The sequence below is a fragment of the Furipterus horrens genome, unplaced genomic scaffold, assembly GCF_987537825.1.
Source record: "Furipterus horrens unplaced genomic scaffold, mFurHor1.1.pri manual_scaffold_1, whole genome shotgun sequence".
Classification (NCBI taxonomy): Eukaryota; Metazoa; Chordata; class Mammalia; order Chiroptera; family Furipteridae; genus Furipterus; species Furipterus horrens.
In genome coordinates, this window is record NW_028327171.1 from 107,353,066 (window position 1) to 107,367,843 (window position 14,778).

General features: G+C 39.4%; 1 protein-coding gene across 3 annotated transcripts in view; it reads right to left on the bottom strand.

Annotated features, from left to right (window-relative positions):
• Positions 1-2,809: 2,809 nt before the first annotated feature.
• Positions 2,810-14,778, bottom strand: part of HACD2 (3-hydroxyacyl-CoA dehydratase 2) — a 108,854-nt gene continuing 96,885 nt past the window's right edge. For all 3 annotated transcript variants that reach the window (XM_090277570.1, XM_090277586.1, XM_090277577.1), the window contains 3 exons: positions 14,355-14,476; positions 11,584-11,762; positions 2,810-3,246 (listed from right to left, as the gene is read on the bottom strand). In XM_090277570.1, coding sequence (XP_090133696.1) covers positions 3,164-3,246; positions 11,584-11,762; positions 14,355-14,476 — 384 coding nt within the window. In that variant the 3' untranslated portion in view covers positions 2,810-3,163. The remainder of the gene's footprint in view (positions 3,247-11,583; positions 11,763-14,354; positions 14,477-14,778) is intronic.

Sequence of the window (14,778 nt, forward strand, 5' to 3'; positions counted from 1 at the left end):
TGAATTTCCTAGTCTTACATGAGGAATCCCTCTTGTACCTTTGAAAGTTGGCAGGAAGAATGACTTTTTGGAAACTTCTTAATATAATCTATTTTTCCTTTAAGTGTAGAACCATTATGAACAGAAATACATTTTAACAGTCAAAGAGAGAGGTGGAATCTGTAACAGAACTGAAACTCTTCCATATTCCTATAACACCAATTTCAGGCCAATTTAATGTGAAAAAAGTCACTAGGCTTCACTGGTCAGTATTTCAAATCCAGGCGGAGCACACACCAGTTTATTTTGATATGCAACACAGATCAGTATTTTATGAATACAACTTAGTACTATGTTAACATTATCAGGTAAAAACAGCTTCCAAATGCATGCATAGAAAGTTAAGCATAGTCTTTGAATGCCTTATTTCTAAATATACAAAAAATCCGTTTAAATTATAGAATTTTAGTGAATCAAAGACTTATAAAATTACAACTTTGGTTTTCACGACATAGAAAAAATACAAAAATGACTATATATATGGTTTATAAATTTTACCCAAATTTCAAAGGAGCAGTATGTACTGACTTTGATGTTTTATCTGAAACTCAGAATTGAAAATAATTCATAGGTTGTAGCACATAAATGCCAACCGTTTATTACAAACGAATAACCAAAAACAGAAGTGGAAATGAGGGCAGTCTCTTCACATGCCTTTGTAATGCTACACCTTCTGTAGGAAGTTGATTTCACAGGAGCGTCGTCCGGGAGGATGGTGTGTTATTCCATGACTGACTCTCCCTGGTGCCTTTGATAACAGGTAGTACGTGTTAAATGAAAATTCCCAACCTTAGCAAACAGAACATAGCAATGTGCAAATTAGCAGCTGTATCTACAAAGAACTACTGCATACCTCACAGAATTCTCTGCCAGAAGGTGGTCCCCGAAGGGGGGGCTCTGAAACATCCCATGGAGGTGCAGCTGGGCGGACGATATCTTTGACTGTGCCCTGAAATGAACACGCAGTCTGACAAAATCACCACCACCACCACCTTCTTCATTCACACTTTACAAGCAGAGGGGACATTTGGTGGGGTTTTATGGTCTCAATTCATAAAAGGATGCCACCACTTCAAAGAATTAATTTATGTTGGAGCTAAAGAAACTAGTTATTGAGAGGTGACTGAAGGACACGGTGGCATGTCTTACTTCTCTGCCATAAGCATTTTAAATGTTTGATGTATAGAAATAACACTGGGATTGAGACCCTTTTTGAAAAAGAAGCTGTTGGCTGTGTTCTTGTTGCCGAAGTTCAATTAGATGCAATACCACGGTCTGCAACAGATTATTTTCACAAATAGTGACAGATCATAACAGAGGCCCGAATAAAACCAACCCAGCAGTCCTGGGAAGCCTACACTTCCCATCCCGTGACTATGCCAAACACAAATGGGAAATCTTACCCAAATTAAGTCATAAGGCTGATACAACCCAAACTGATTCTATTTTACAGTAGGAATACATTTTGGAAAATGAAGAGAGAAAAAACATGAAATATAATCTTTCCCACATATCTTGTTTATCAAGTACAAAAACAGATTCTAATCTCAACATGCCCAAGTTGAGGGCTGACTTTAAGAAGCAGAATTTTAATGTTCAATTTCAAAAATAATTTATTACACATCTGCCTGCATTATACTTTAGTCTGCATATTTTCTTCTCATTTTATACTAATTTTCAAGTTTATAAAAATAAGCATTTAAAAAATTAGTTTTCATTATGACAATTCTGAATTAGCAATTAATTTTAAATAACTACTCTGTAAACTAGACTTTTAAAGTTTTAAAGATCAGCCAATTAAAAAATAAATAAAAGGGAAAAAAAGGCTCCACAAAGAATATCCTGTGTTTAAAATCTAATGCACATCTAAATTTGGGCCTTACACTTTTCCCCAACCTTTTCTTGAAGAGTCTTAAATGCACAGTTGGGCAATCGAATGGTAGAAAGACATGATATTAGACAATGTCCATCTGACCAAAGCATTTCTTGGCTGCTCCAACACATGGGATGGTACCGCTTTTAGCTCAGGACTGCCCAACTGTGACATTTCACTGCCTCTGGACTTACAAATTGGTGGGAATTACAGAGGACCACAATTAGGGAAAACTTCCAAACAGAAGAGTTTCATGAAAATTAAAAAATAAAACAATAAGGGTGTAGAAACCTATTCCTCCTGAATGTTCTTCCAGACTACATTTCTAAAGCAACATCTTCTGTGCGTTTCAATAACAGATTCTCTACTCCAGTGACTAGACAGGTTTTAGGTCCATAAATGACAATAGCGATTGGCAAATGCATCACTCAGAGGGGTTCTGAGAATGATACTGTGAAAGGTACCTGTCATTTACTAGGGATGAAACTTTCCCTTCCCGAGACTGTCATTTTGTTAAATACGAGGGAAGATGACCCTCAGATAAGGTAGGTTCTCTAAAATGTACACATACTTATTAAATTCAAGCATGTTTCTTAGTGGCAGGGAGTAATGACTCAACTGAAAACAAATGAAAGGGTTCTCACTGTTTTCTGGTTATGGGTACTATCCCAAAGCTTCACAAACACAAAAACTGTATATTTCATTCACTAGATATGAGGGGAAAGGTCCTAGCCACAACTTCAGAGCATTCCAGAGAACAAAGTTTCCAGCATGCAGCCAAGCACTTTGAAAGGGAACGCCACACACACCACAGACTGGAACAGGACGAGGCACCCCACTGCACGCGGGGGTTTGGCTGGGGCAACGCCACCACTCAGACTGTAGCTCTCATTTAAGTAGTGTTGCAGATCTTTATTTATCAGATACATGAAGGAAAGTGGGGGTTTGGGGGGAGAAAATGCCAAATCCCTTTCTAGCGCCATCATAGCTATTGGGAACTTCTGGTTGAAAAAGCATGCCTAATGGACTGGCCAGGATGCTTTATGTAAGAGCTTTTTTAAAAAAACTTTTTACTTTTAAATTTTATAAAATCCCAGGCCTGTGTGACACTGGATTTTGGTTTTTGTTTTGTTTTGTTTAGTATTTTAAAAATAGTTCTTATTTTCTATGAAACTTATTGGAACTCAAAAAGTTTGCAGCATTTTTTTGTCATTGAAAAGTTTGTTTTTTGAGGGGTTCAGGAAACAGGAACTATTCAAATTTCTTGTGTTCTTCAGTATGAGAAAGGACCTTTCTTCTCTGGTGTATCATGTGGAAGTATAACTGAGGAAAAACTGGAAAGAAAAGAAAGAATTGGTTAAGGAGATCATTTAAAACTGCATGTTCCATTTAAAGCACAGGGACTTAAGGAAGATCCTCTATAACTTTCTGATACTTTATCATCCAGCAACCAAAGACAGTGACAGGTGGGCCCCGGGAACGGGAATAAAAACAGAGAGACTTACCTTTCCCAGCATTAGTCTAGGAGGAAAGCTGGTGTGCACTGGCCGGACAGACACCACTGTCACTATTGTTATCAGTCTTGATGCCACAGAGCCGCCAAATAATATTCGTTTTAGTTTTTTTTTAATTTTATGTATATTTTATTATGTTGTTACAGTTGTCCCAACTTTTTCCCCTTTGCCCCTCCTCCCTCCAGCAAGCCCCCCCTTAGTTCATGTTCATGGGTTGTGCATGTAAGTTCTTTGGCTTCTCCATTTCCTATATTATTCTTAACTTCCCCCTGTATTTTGTACCTACCAATTATGCTTCTTAATCTCTGTACCTTTTCCTCTTCCCAGCTGATAACCCTCCAAATGATCTCCATACCTATGATTCTGTTCCTGTTCTAGTTGTCTGCTTATTTTTTTTTTTTTTTTTAGATTTAGTTGTTGATAGCTGTGAGTTTGTTGTCATTTTAATGTTCATAGTTTTGATCTTTTTCTTAAGTAAGTCCCTTTAATATTTTATATATTAATGGTTTGGTGATGATGAACTCTTTTAGCTTTACCTTGTCTTGGAAGCACTTTATCTGCCCTTCCATTCTAAATGGTAGCTTTGCTGGATAGAGTAATCTTGGTTGTAGGTCCTTGCTTTTCATCACTTTGAATAGTTCTTGCCAGTCCCTTTTTGCCTGCAAAGTTTCTTTTGAGAAGTCTGCTGATAGTCTTACGGGAACTCTCTTCTTTTCTCTTGCTGCTTTTAAGATTCTCTCTTTACCTTTAACCTTTGGAAATTTTAATTATGATGTGTCTTGGTGTGGTCCTCTTTGGGTCCAACTTGTTTTGGACTCTGTGCTTCCTGGACTTGTATGTCTATTTCCTTCACCAAATTAGGGAAGTTCCCTTTCATTATTTTTTCAACTAGGTTTTCAATTTCTTGCTCTTCCTCTTCTCCTTCTGGAACTCCTATGATTTGGATGTTGGCATGTTTAAAGTTGTCCCAGAGGTTCCTAAGCCTCTCCTCATTTTTTTGCGTTCTTGTTTCTTCTTCTGTTCTGGTTGAATGTTTATTTCTTCCTTTTGTTCCAAATCATTGATTTGAACCCTGGCTTCCTTCCCTTCACTGTTGGTTCCCTGTATATTTTTCTCTATTTCATTTTATTTCTTTCATTTCTTCGCCATACCCAGCAAGTTCTCTGAGTGTCCTTATCACCAGTGTTTTGAACTCTGCATCTGAGAGGTTGGTTATCTCTGTTTCATTTATTTCTTTTTCTGGGGTTTTATTCTTTCACTTGGACATATTTCTTTGCTTCCTCAATGTGGCAGCCTCCCTGTGTTTGTTTCTGTGTATTAGGTAGAGCTGTTTCTACTGTCTTAGTATATGGTCTTTGTAGCAAAGGCACATGTAAATTGTGTGGGGCGGAGTCTTAGTAATTGCCAGGATGGGGCCACCCACTTCACTGTTTTGTGGCACTGTTTGTGGTGGGGGCTCATAGAGGGGATAATGCCACTGCCTGGATTCTGGCAATTTGCCCAGCACTCACCCCTTTTCCAGTCACTTCAGCAACTTCCCATATGTGATTGGTGCCTTTCTAGCTGCTGCCCTGGGGTTTGTGTACATTCTAAGGCCATGTGGGCCCTTTAGGTGGTGAAAATCTGGCAGTTTCATCTGCTGCCCCAACTCCCACTGGTTTTTACAGCCAGAGGTAAAAACCTCTGGAACCCTGGGCTGTGCAGTCTGGCCTGGGGCCAGGATCGCTCACTCCCTCCTGATTTTTATCCACCACACATAAATGTGGGATGGTCAGTTCTGCTGCTGCTTCTCCGCCCCATCTCCAGGACTCCACCCCTCCTACCCATCTGGATGAATGTGGCTTTTTTAATTCCTTGGTTGTTAAGAGTTCCATATAACTCAATTTTTGATGGTTCTGGTTATTTGTTTTTGAGATCCGGTTGTTAATTCTTCCTATGGTTGAGCGAGGAGGCAAAGTGTATCTACCTATGCCTCCATCTTGACCAGAAGTCCAACTAATATTCTTTAAAAAATTATTTACTTATTTATTTATTTTTAGAAAGGGAAGGGAGGGACAAAGAAAGGGAAACATCAATGAGTGGTTACCTCTTGAACGCCCCCTACTGGGGACCTGGCCAGCAACCTAGGCACTCAATCCACTGAGCCACATCAGCAAGGGCCAAATAATATTCTTTATACTCTTATAACCTTTACACTCACTCTCTTATTTCACAACAAGCGGGTGAAGAATTCTAGTGATGGAGTTATTATTTCTGTTTGAGAGGAGGAATTCAAGTCCCAGAAAGCATAGGCAACTTGTCTGGGGTTTCACTGCAAATCATGGACAGAGTCAGGACCAGGCTCCAGCCTCAAGAGAAAGGTTGTTCTTGAATGGGAAGGAGTGCTTATATATTTGATCTGAATAGAACTAAGCCAGGTTTGAATGTAGCAAAAGTCTTTATTAATAAAGATGGCCAGTATTTTAGTCACTGAAGATTCTGTCCTTGGTAATTTATAGACTGCTTTTAAAAGTAATAGTTCTCAACCCTGGCTGGTGTGGCTCTGTGGGTTGGAACATCATCCCAGGGACCATTTGATTCCTGGTCATGGCACATGCTTCGGTTGCGGGTTTGTCCTGGTCAGGGCGTGTATAAGAGGCAACCGATCGATGTTTCTGTCTCACACTGATGCTTCTCTTCCCCTCTCTCTAAAATCAACAGGCATTTCCTTTGGTGAGGATAAAAAAAAAAAAGTAATGGTTCTTAAATGAATTGGATGGTGCTGCCTCCCTAGGGATTGTTTGGAAATTGTGGGGGGAGCATTTGGGGAAGCAGGTTAGTGGCATTTAGCATACAGGGGCAAGAACGCTAAAACCTACAATATGTGATGCTCCTACACAACTAAGAATTAGCGCATCCCAAATGCCTAGAGTGTCCTGGCTGGGAAATGCCAGTTTAAGGTATCTGGTCATCATAAAGTTACTGTAAACTGGGGAGTATGTTAACCATGTAAAAAACTCCAGTGAGATGGTCGTCACTGTACACTATCCTTCTTTTCCTCCCCTCCGTCCCCTTCCCAACAGCTCCAATTTCTGTCTTTTAGACAATAACCTGTATCTGGGGGAGGTAATTTATAATACTGCCAACTCTGTCTGACAGTTTCTTCCTTTGTAAATGGGTTCCAAGCTGGCCAAATTTCAAATGAGCCTCCCAAAGTATTCCAAGACATCAGTGGGTTTATGCACAGATCTGATAAACTGCAGAGGAGGCTCTGATGCTGAGCAGGGCTGCCAACCACTCCACTCACTATTTGCAGGCATAAAGTCATTCACAGAAAAGACCCAGCTCATGTATATAATTCAACAGTGAGAGAACTATTTTGGTTCGACAGCCAGAAAATTTGACAAGCTCTATAATCTAAAAACTGGAAGTAAAGATATAATTAAACCATAAGGAATGCTAATTGTAATCATTTAAAAATGTGGGGCCACTCACATTTCTATAGATGTGCTTTAGTAAAGGGAAATGTGGCAAATTATGCTAAGGACTTTTCCTTTAGTTGCATTTAATTACAATACCCCTGATAGGGGACTAAAGCCTCCCAGCTAGGTCAGAGGGTGGGAGGGAGGACAGGGACCTCGCAGACATTCATTAGGCCTTTAGAGGCAGTTAGAGCGTGATGGCCGAGTATACCTTCATCCCTGTAGGCAAAGGCCTACTGGCTGCCAGAGTCAGATATCAGAAACAGAGTGCAGATGTGGCCCTTTCATTCTTTAACATCTTCCAGAGGTTTCTTAGTGCCTAAGAAAAAGAAATGTGTGTGTGTGTGGGCGGATGGGTGGGGGGATGGGGATACTTTGGCTGAAAGTTCTTTATAGCTCTAGCAATGGCTTCCTGGTGAGCAGAACTTGGATGACACTGTCTCCATCTGAACTGCCCTCATGTTCAGGCTGAACCCAATTATAATGGCTGAAATAATTCCAGATTCATGGTTACTATTTTTAACTACATTGGGCTATAATGAAGAATAACCCTAAGAGAGTCTCAACCTGACAACAGGCTATTTAAATTCTACCTTCTGCTCTCCCAGTGCAGCACCCACTGAATGGAGATGGCTGCTGTGCAATGCGTGTGTGTCTGGGTATGTTGGGTGGGTGTGGGGGATTGTGGGTGTCACTGTGCCCACCTTCCTGTAAGAAGATGAGAGCAACTAGAAATGCTCTGCCAGGGGTACATTTCAGACTCAGTTTCTCAAAATCAAAGGTGTGGTTATGGTTACTGACAACCTGGAGTGCCCAGCTGCTTGGTATCGTCACCCTGCACCATTGATTGTTTCTTAGCTGCTTTTTTTCTTTTTAATTTTCGCTCCAACTCTATAACCAATTTTCACCCCAACTCTATAACCAATTTTCACTGATGTGGGAAGGGAAAATGTATGTAAGAGTTAGATATATACTAAGTCCTGCAGATACTGCACACAAGAGCATAGATGGGAGTGCCATCTTGCAAAGGACTCCAAGCATCCCAACTCAAGAACACTCCTGGGGCCAGGGCCCATGAGCCACAATTTGGGATTCAGGGCATCAATGCAAATAGGTCAAGACAATAAAATATAGATGCTGCTATATACATATATATGTATACACACACACACGAGGTATGTCTGGAAAAAGTCCAGCCATTACTAATATACTGAGAATGATTTTTGTGACATTGATGTGACATGGCATCCAAGGAGAGCGGACTGGAATGCACATGTGTGAACAATGACAACTTCACTGTACTAGTCAGTGGGGGCGATAGATACCAATGAGTGAGCACGTGTACTGTGTGGCCATTGCATTCATGATGACTGAGCTAGTAGAGCAATGAATCTGTATCAAATTTTGTGTTCAGCTTGAATGTTCCTCCGCAGAAACTATTCAGATGATCTGGAAGGCTGCAGCTGTGGGCAACTGGTGACTGGCAGCTTTATCACAACAAGAACCTGCTCATGCATCATGTCTTGCTCAGAGTTTCATGGCCTAACATCAAATCACCCAGGTGACTCAGACCCCCTACAGCCCAGATTTGGCACCCTGCGACTTCTGGGTTTTCCTAAAACTAAATCACCTTTGAAAGGGAAGAGATTTCAGACCATCGATGAGATTCAGGAAAATATGATGGGGCAGCTGATGGGAAGTGGGAGAACTGTGTGAGGTCCCAAGGTGCCTACTTGGAAGGGGACTGAGGTGTCATTGTCCTCTGTACAATGTTTCTTGTATCTTGTATCTTCTTTAATAAATGTCTCTATTTTTCATATTACATGGCTGGATACCTTCTGGACAGACTATATATGAAGATTAAAAAGATTAAAAGAAACTTAAGTTGTAGAAAGAAAACCAAATTTGATAAAGAAGACAATATGTCCATAGCAACCTCTCCTAATTCTGCATTTCTTGGAAAGACAGAAATGTGCCGTTGCCTGGGAAAAACTGCACAAACTGGCCACAATATTACAACCTAAACCACTGAGAACACCCAGGGCAAATGGCGCAGGCCGGGTGTGCAGTGGGTGCCAGCAGACATGATGATGTATAGCAGGAAATATGGTCTGGGCTGCCATCTTGAGATGGGTTGGAAGTCAGAGATTTGAAAAAAATCTTTTAATCTTTATTTGAAATCAACCCTTTTTCATTGTCTGCAAGGGTTAAGCCACTTTTAAAAGAAGAAAGACTATAAACTTTAACCAAGCCAAGTTCTCTTAACAAAAGAAGGCTGAAAATAGCCCTGGCTGCTGTGGCTCAGTGGATTGAGTGTTGACCTGCAAGCCAAGTGTTGCTGGTTCAATTCCCAGTCAGGGCACATGACTAGGTTGCATGTCTGGTCCCCAGTTGTGGGCGCGAGGGAAAGGCAACTACACAGTGATGTTTCTCTCCCTCTCTTTCTCCTTTCCCTGTCTCTAGAAATAAATAAATAAACAAACAAGTAAATAAATTATTTAAAAAAAAAAAAGAAAGCTGAAAATAAAAGGGAGAAGGAACTGAGGTAAGCAAAGCAGACTTTGAGAAATCTGCTCAACTCTCTGAAAGACAGTACACCCTGAAGTCTGTGTTTTTTCTTTTATCTCTTTTAAAGCCAAGAAAGAAAACCTCACATGTAGGGGACAGTAAAAGCTGAAATTACAAAAGGAAGGCCAACTCGCTTGCCCGGGATCAGGTATTTGCAAGGTCTTGCCTGATTGTCTACATGTTGCAGACGTATTCACTCAGGCAAGACCTTGCATATACCTGAACTAGGTTTTTTCTCCTTCAGGAATCCAATCACTAGCGAGGACTGCCTGTGCCTGACCAGGGCCCTCCTTGGTATCATGAGGTCAGCAGGAAGAGGCAAAGACTGGGCACTGGTTGGCATCAGAACACAGAGAAGACTAGGAGGTACGCACTGACTCAGGCTGCCCGGGAGCCTCTCGTTCTCTGACAAACTAGAAATCCTGCATCAGCTCTCAGGTAGGGGCCCCAGATTTCTGTCACTGTGGCAGCATTTTGTTAATGGTTTGATTTCATGATACCCTCTTTGACCCTTTCCTAGTTACCCAAAATGGCATCCATCTTTTATTTATACAAAAAACTTATGATGAATTTAAATAAATCTGGATAATATGCGTTATTCTAGTGTGGAAAAACTGCAACTAAGTATTGTTGCTCTAGAGACTGGAAGATGAAACTCTTAGGGAACAATATTAGAAAGGTAAGAAAACAAGTTAATTTTTATTACTTAAATTTTTAGACTCTTCTATATCTATTTGTCTGGTAATTTGGGTGATGACCTTTAGCCACCATGGCTTCAGCACCAAAGTGGAGGACATGATAATTAATAGAGAACGTGAAATGAATTGCAAAGCAGAACTCTGTCCACAATAAACATTCACATGAAATCCGGATATGGTGGTGTTTTTTTTTTTTTTTAATTTCACCCAGGGATTATATTTTTATCTCTTTATTTTCTCAGCTTAATTTAGTATTCTTTTTAAAAAAGACTTTATTTTTTAGAGAGAGAGAAAGGAAGACGAAAGAGGGAGAGAAACATCAATCGGTTGCCTCTTGCACACTCCCGATCGGGGACCTGGCCCCCACAATTCAGGCATGTGCTGTGACTGGGAGTCAACAGCCACCTTTCGCTCAACCCACTGAGCCATGCCAGCCAGAGATGGATGTAGTGTTTTCAAAATACATGAAATGCAATTTTCCACAGAAGGACACAAACATGTTGCTTATGATTGTTAGGATGATTCATGCAGTTAATACTGTAGGCTCAAGAAAAGCCCAACCCTCCTGTCTGAATTTAACCTGAGGTTTAGGGGAGAATATGGTACCTGTAGACTAAAATAACATTCAGAGTCCTAATGGCTACAGGAATAGCTAACAGAGAAGAAACATATGTTCTTGGGTAGAACAAGAGCCTTTTGGATATGTGGAAATCAACCATAGGATTTCAAATGAACATCAGAGTTCAAGAAAAGGCCTAAACAACTCTTCCTCAGCAAACAGGATTCACTTCAAAGAAGCCTCAAATATGCATTTTTTTGGTCTGTTACCAAGTATGCTGAGAAGCACATTTGATTACTCAATATAGTCCTTTAGCAGGACTATTAAAACAGTGGAAGCTATCCTGAAGAGAACACTATGTTCTGTTCAGATGGTTTTAGTGCTTGTTTCTAAACAAGAAAATAAGAGATATAGAAAAAAATAAATTAATCTGTTTTATTTTGTTATTTGTTTCCAGTTAACTACTGATTCCTTAAAAATGAAATAACTGTCTATTCCGATATAGTAAAAATGTAAAAAATCTGTTTACAATGTTTTTCCAATACCATAATAAAAAGTTCTTAAGGAACAGAAACAGTCAAGGTAAGTCTTTAATGGATTTTTTGTTTTCCACTCAGTGCTTTTCCCCAGTAGACAGTTACCTATCCTGGTTGCCACTGATTCAAACCTGCATACACTGAGAAGGGCTGCATTTCGGCAGCTGTATGGAAAAGGTTTTGTCTTTCTACAATTACTACCAGGGAAAATTCCTAATGAACTAGGTTTACATTTACCTGGACATGGTATAAAAACAACCATAGGCATTTACCCCTAGCTATTGCAGAGCCAATTTTTAAAACATAAATAAATATATGTACAACTGTTTACTTACGTGGAATGTAGGAGATCATTATCAGAATTAGGAATGCATAATAGTCAAAGGAGAAATTGTATTTGTTAGGTAAGCTGATGGAGTACAGGCCAGCCTTTCTGACAAAAGGCAAAGCGGCATATATTGTGAGCAATTCTCCTGACACTCCCATTGGGTATAGCACAATGAAAAGTGTGTACCTAAAACAAAACAAAATATTCATTACTGAGCCTCGAAGCCAGCTGTAGTAGAAAGACATACTCCCACCCTTCTAATCAGTGTCGGTATTTTAGAAAGCTATTACTTATACATTTTCCTCTTTACCTACCGTTTAAGTTCAAGTTTTACAAGCCAGTTTCTGAAAGGACCTATAGCAGGTGTGTTTCTGAATGTTCTAAAATAAAATAAATGTGTTCAGTCAGCCTCAGCATTTGGCCTGACTCAATAAAGAACTCTTCAAAACAATTCCCTGAAATAACTAAGGTGATGCCAAATATTGGTAAAGCAGGGCACTGAAGCATGGTTCATACTGAACCTCCCCTACAGGGGAGAGTGGAGAAGGGACATTTGCAGAGAGCTGGGGGGAGGGTGTTGGAGCATGTGTCTAGGAATCCCTAACAATGTATACCAAGTCTGGTCTGTAGTCAGAAAAAGAAATAGCACATTCAACGTGTGTACACTGCTACAATTATTCAAACACCTGTACATGCTATTGTGAAAACTAAAATGCTGTCCTATAAGCTAATTTAAAGAAATTAAGAATTCATAATATTTTATTATGTAATTTTTCATTCAAAAACAAAAACAAAACCAAAAAACTGTAATTACTATCCCATGGAAGAATCCACACAATTTCTTTCACTTTAAAAGAAATTCTTGCAGTGTGGCTCAGTGGACTGAGCACTGGTCTATGGCCTGAAAGGTCACTGGTTTAGTTCCCAGTCAGGGCACATGCCTGGGTTGTGGGCCAGGTTCCCAGCTGGGGGCGTGTGAAAGGCAACCAATTAATGTATCTCTCACACACTGATGTTTCTCTCCCTCTCTTTCTCCCTCCCTTCCTCTCTAAAAGTAAAGAAATAAAATATTTAAAAAAATGAAACCATTCTCTATGTTTCAAAAAGAATACAGAGAGAAGTTTATCCTATGGGATGAACTGGAAGTCATTTTGAGGTATAAGTATTGCTAAAGAAACCATCAGCTCAGATTTTAAAAAGCCTTTGGCTGCAGCATTATTTATAATAGCCAAGATATGGAAACAATGTAAGTGTCCACTGATAAAGAATATTTTATTTTATATATAAAATATTACTCAACCATAAAAAATAATAAAATCTTGCTATTTGTGATGGACGGCCTGAGAGGATATTATGCAAAGCAATGTGTCAGACAGAGAAGGACAAATACCATGTCATTTCACTAATATGTGGAATCTAAAAAACAGAATGAATGAATACACAGAACAAAACAGAGACAGACTCATAGACATAGAAAAGAAACTGATGGTTGCCAAAGGGGAGGGGAGTAGGGGGATTAGGTGAAAAAGGTGAAGAAATAAGTCAGTCACGGGGACATAAAGTAGAGCATAGGGAATACATATAGCCACTGGTACTGTAACAGTGTTGTACGGTGACAAATAACTAATTTTATTGTGGCAATCACTTAGTAAGATATAAATAGTTGGATAACTCTGTTGTACACCTGAAACTCATATATAATGTTGTCTATCAACTATACTTTAGTAATAAAAAATAAAAAGTCTTCAGCTTTTTGTGGCTAACAGTGAGCACCGAGCTTCAAAATTCCAGGTACAGTAACTGTGCTAAGAAATCTATGACAATGAAAGGAAGACATGTCCCCTATTGCCAGCCTCAGCCACGCTAAGGAGGATGGTGAAAGGAAGAATTTTTTGTAGGCCAAGGGACAAAAGAATCATTCTCTAATAGTAAAATCAGGGCTTGTTCAATAAACTTTCCCTATAACCAGTATAGACAGGGTTCACAATGCCTGCCCAGGTTGGTTAGAAACTCCTATGCTTTTCCCATTCTTCCCTTTTCCTAATAAAAATGTTATTGCAAAAAAAAAAAAAAGAAAGAAAATAAAGTAGTCCATATACTTGAGATGTAGCAAACAACCAGTCTATCTCTAATTTATTCACTGAACTTATAAATTGTCTAGGAACCACTATTTTCCTTCTATGAAATAAGGCATTTGGGCCCCAAGGATAAAATTGCTCCTTTTGCTTTTTCAATCTCCCCATGGTGTTTTTCAACTCAGAAAACTCCTTACAACTGTCCCATGGATTAGTTCAGATGAAGAGATGAACTGTCAGCCTTTTATCCAATTCATAATTAATATTATGTAAAAATAATCCAAGTAAATAAACTGATAATAAGCTGAATTGCCTTCTAATGTTTGCTATTAATTAGAAATTAATTGAAGAGTCATAACTTGCTGGCAAAATTGAGACCAGGAGAATTGGACTTGGTCCAAAAATCCACTCGTCACTAAAATTTGATACAGACAAAAAAGGGATGTTACATCAAATCTCTATTGAATAATATAACTGAAAAGAACTGATTCAATAACAATAACAAGGGTAAAAAAATTAAAACAAGATTTCTATAATAAAAATTAAGTAGAGTTCCTTATCCTGATGAAAACGACAGATCAAATTTCTACCCAACCCCTATCTCACACAGTTTTATTGTGAAGAACTTAAGAGTCAGTAGTTAGACAATACTGCAGTGATGGATCATTTCAAAAGTTAGACTTCATTCCCTATACTTCTTTACCTGGCCCATTTGATGAGGTAAGGCAGGTGGTTTAATAGACTGAATGTATAAAAGGAGTAACGGATAATTTCTGTGATTGTCCAGGCAATAACAAACAGAAGGACACTGTCTTCACTCTGTACCTGAAGGAAAAGGAAAACAAAAGCAAATACATAAAAAATTTTAACAAAAAGCACTCACAATGTGCAGCTGAGCAGGCTCCTCCCTTCCCCTGTCCCTTTACAGAGCTGGGGGTGTTAAAGTTTGCGGATACAGTCCCAGGTCTCTATCGTCAGTGGCCACAGTACAGCACAGAAAGGAACGCACAGTATGACAACAACTGTGTAGAATTGAGTGGGAAGAGGCAAGTGAGAAGGAACTCAGTTTATTGATGAGCGACAGATGCAGGGACTGGGGATTATATGAGCTGTAGCCCACAAAAAGA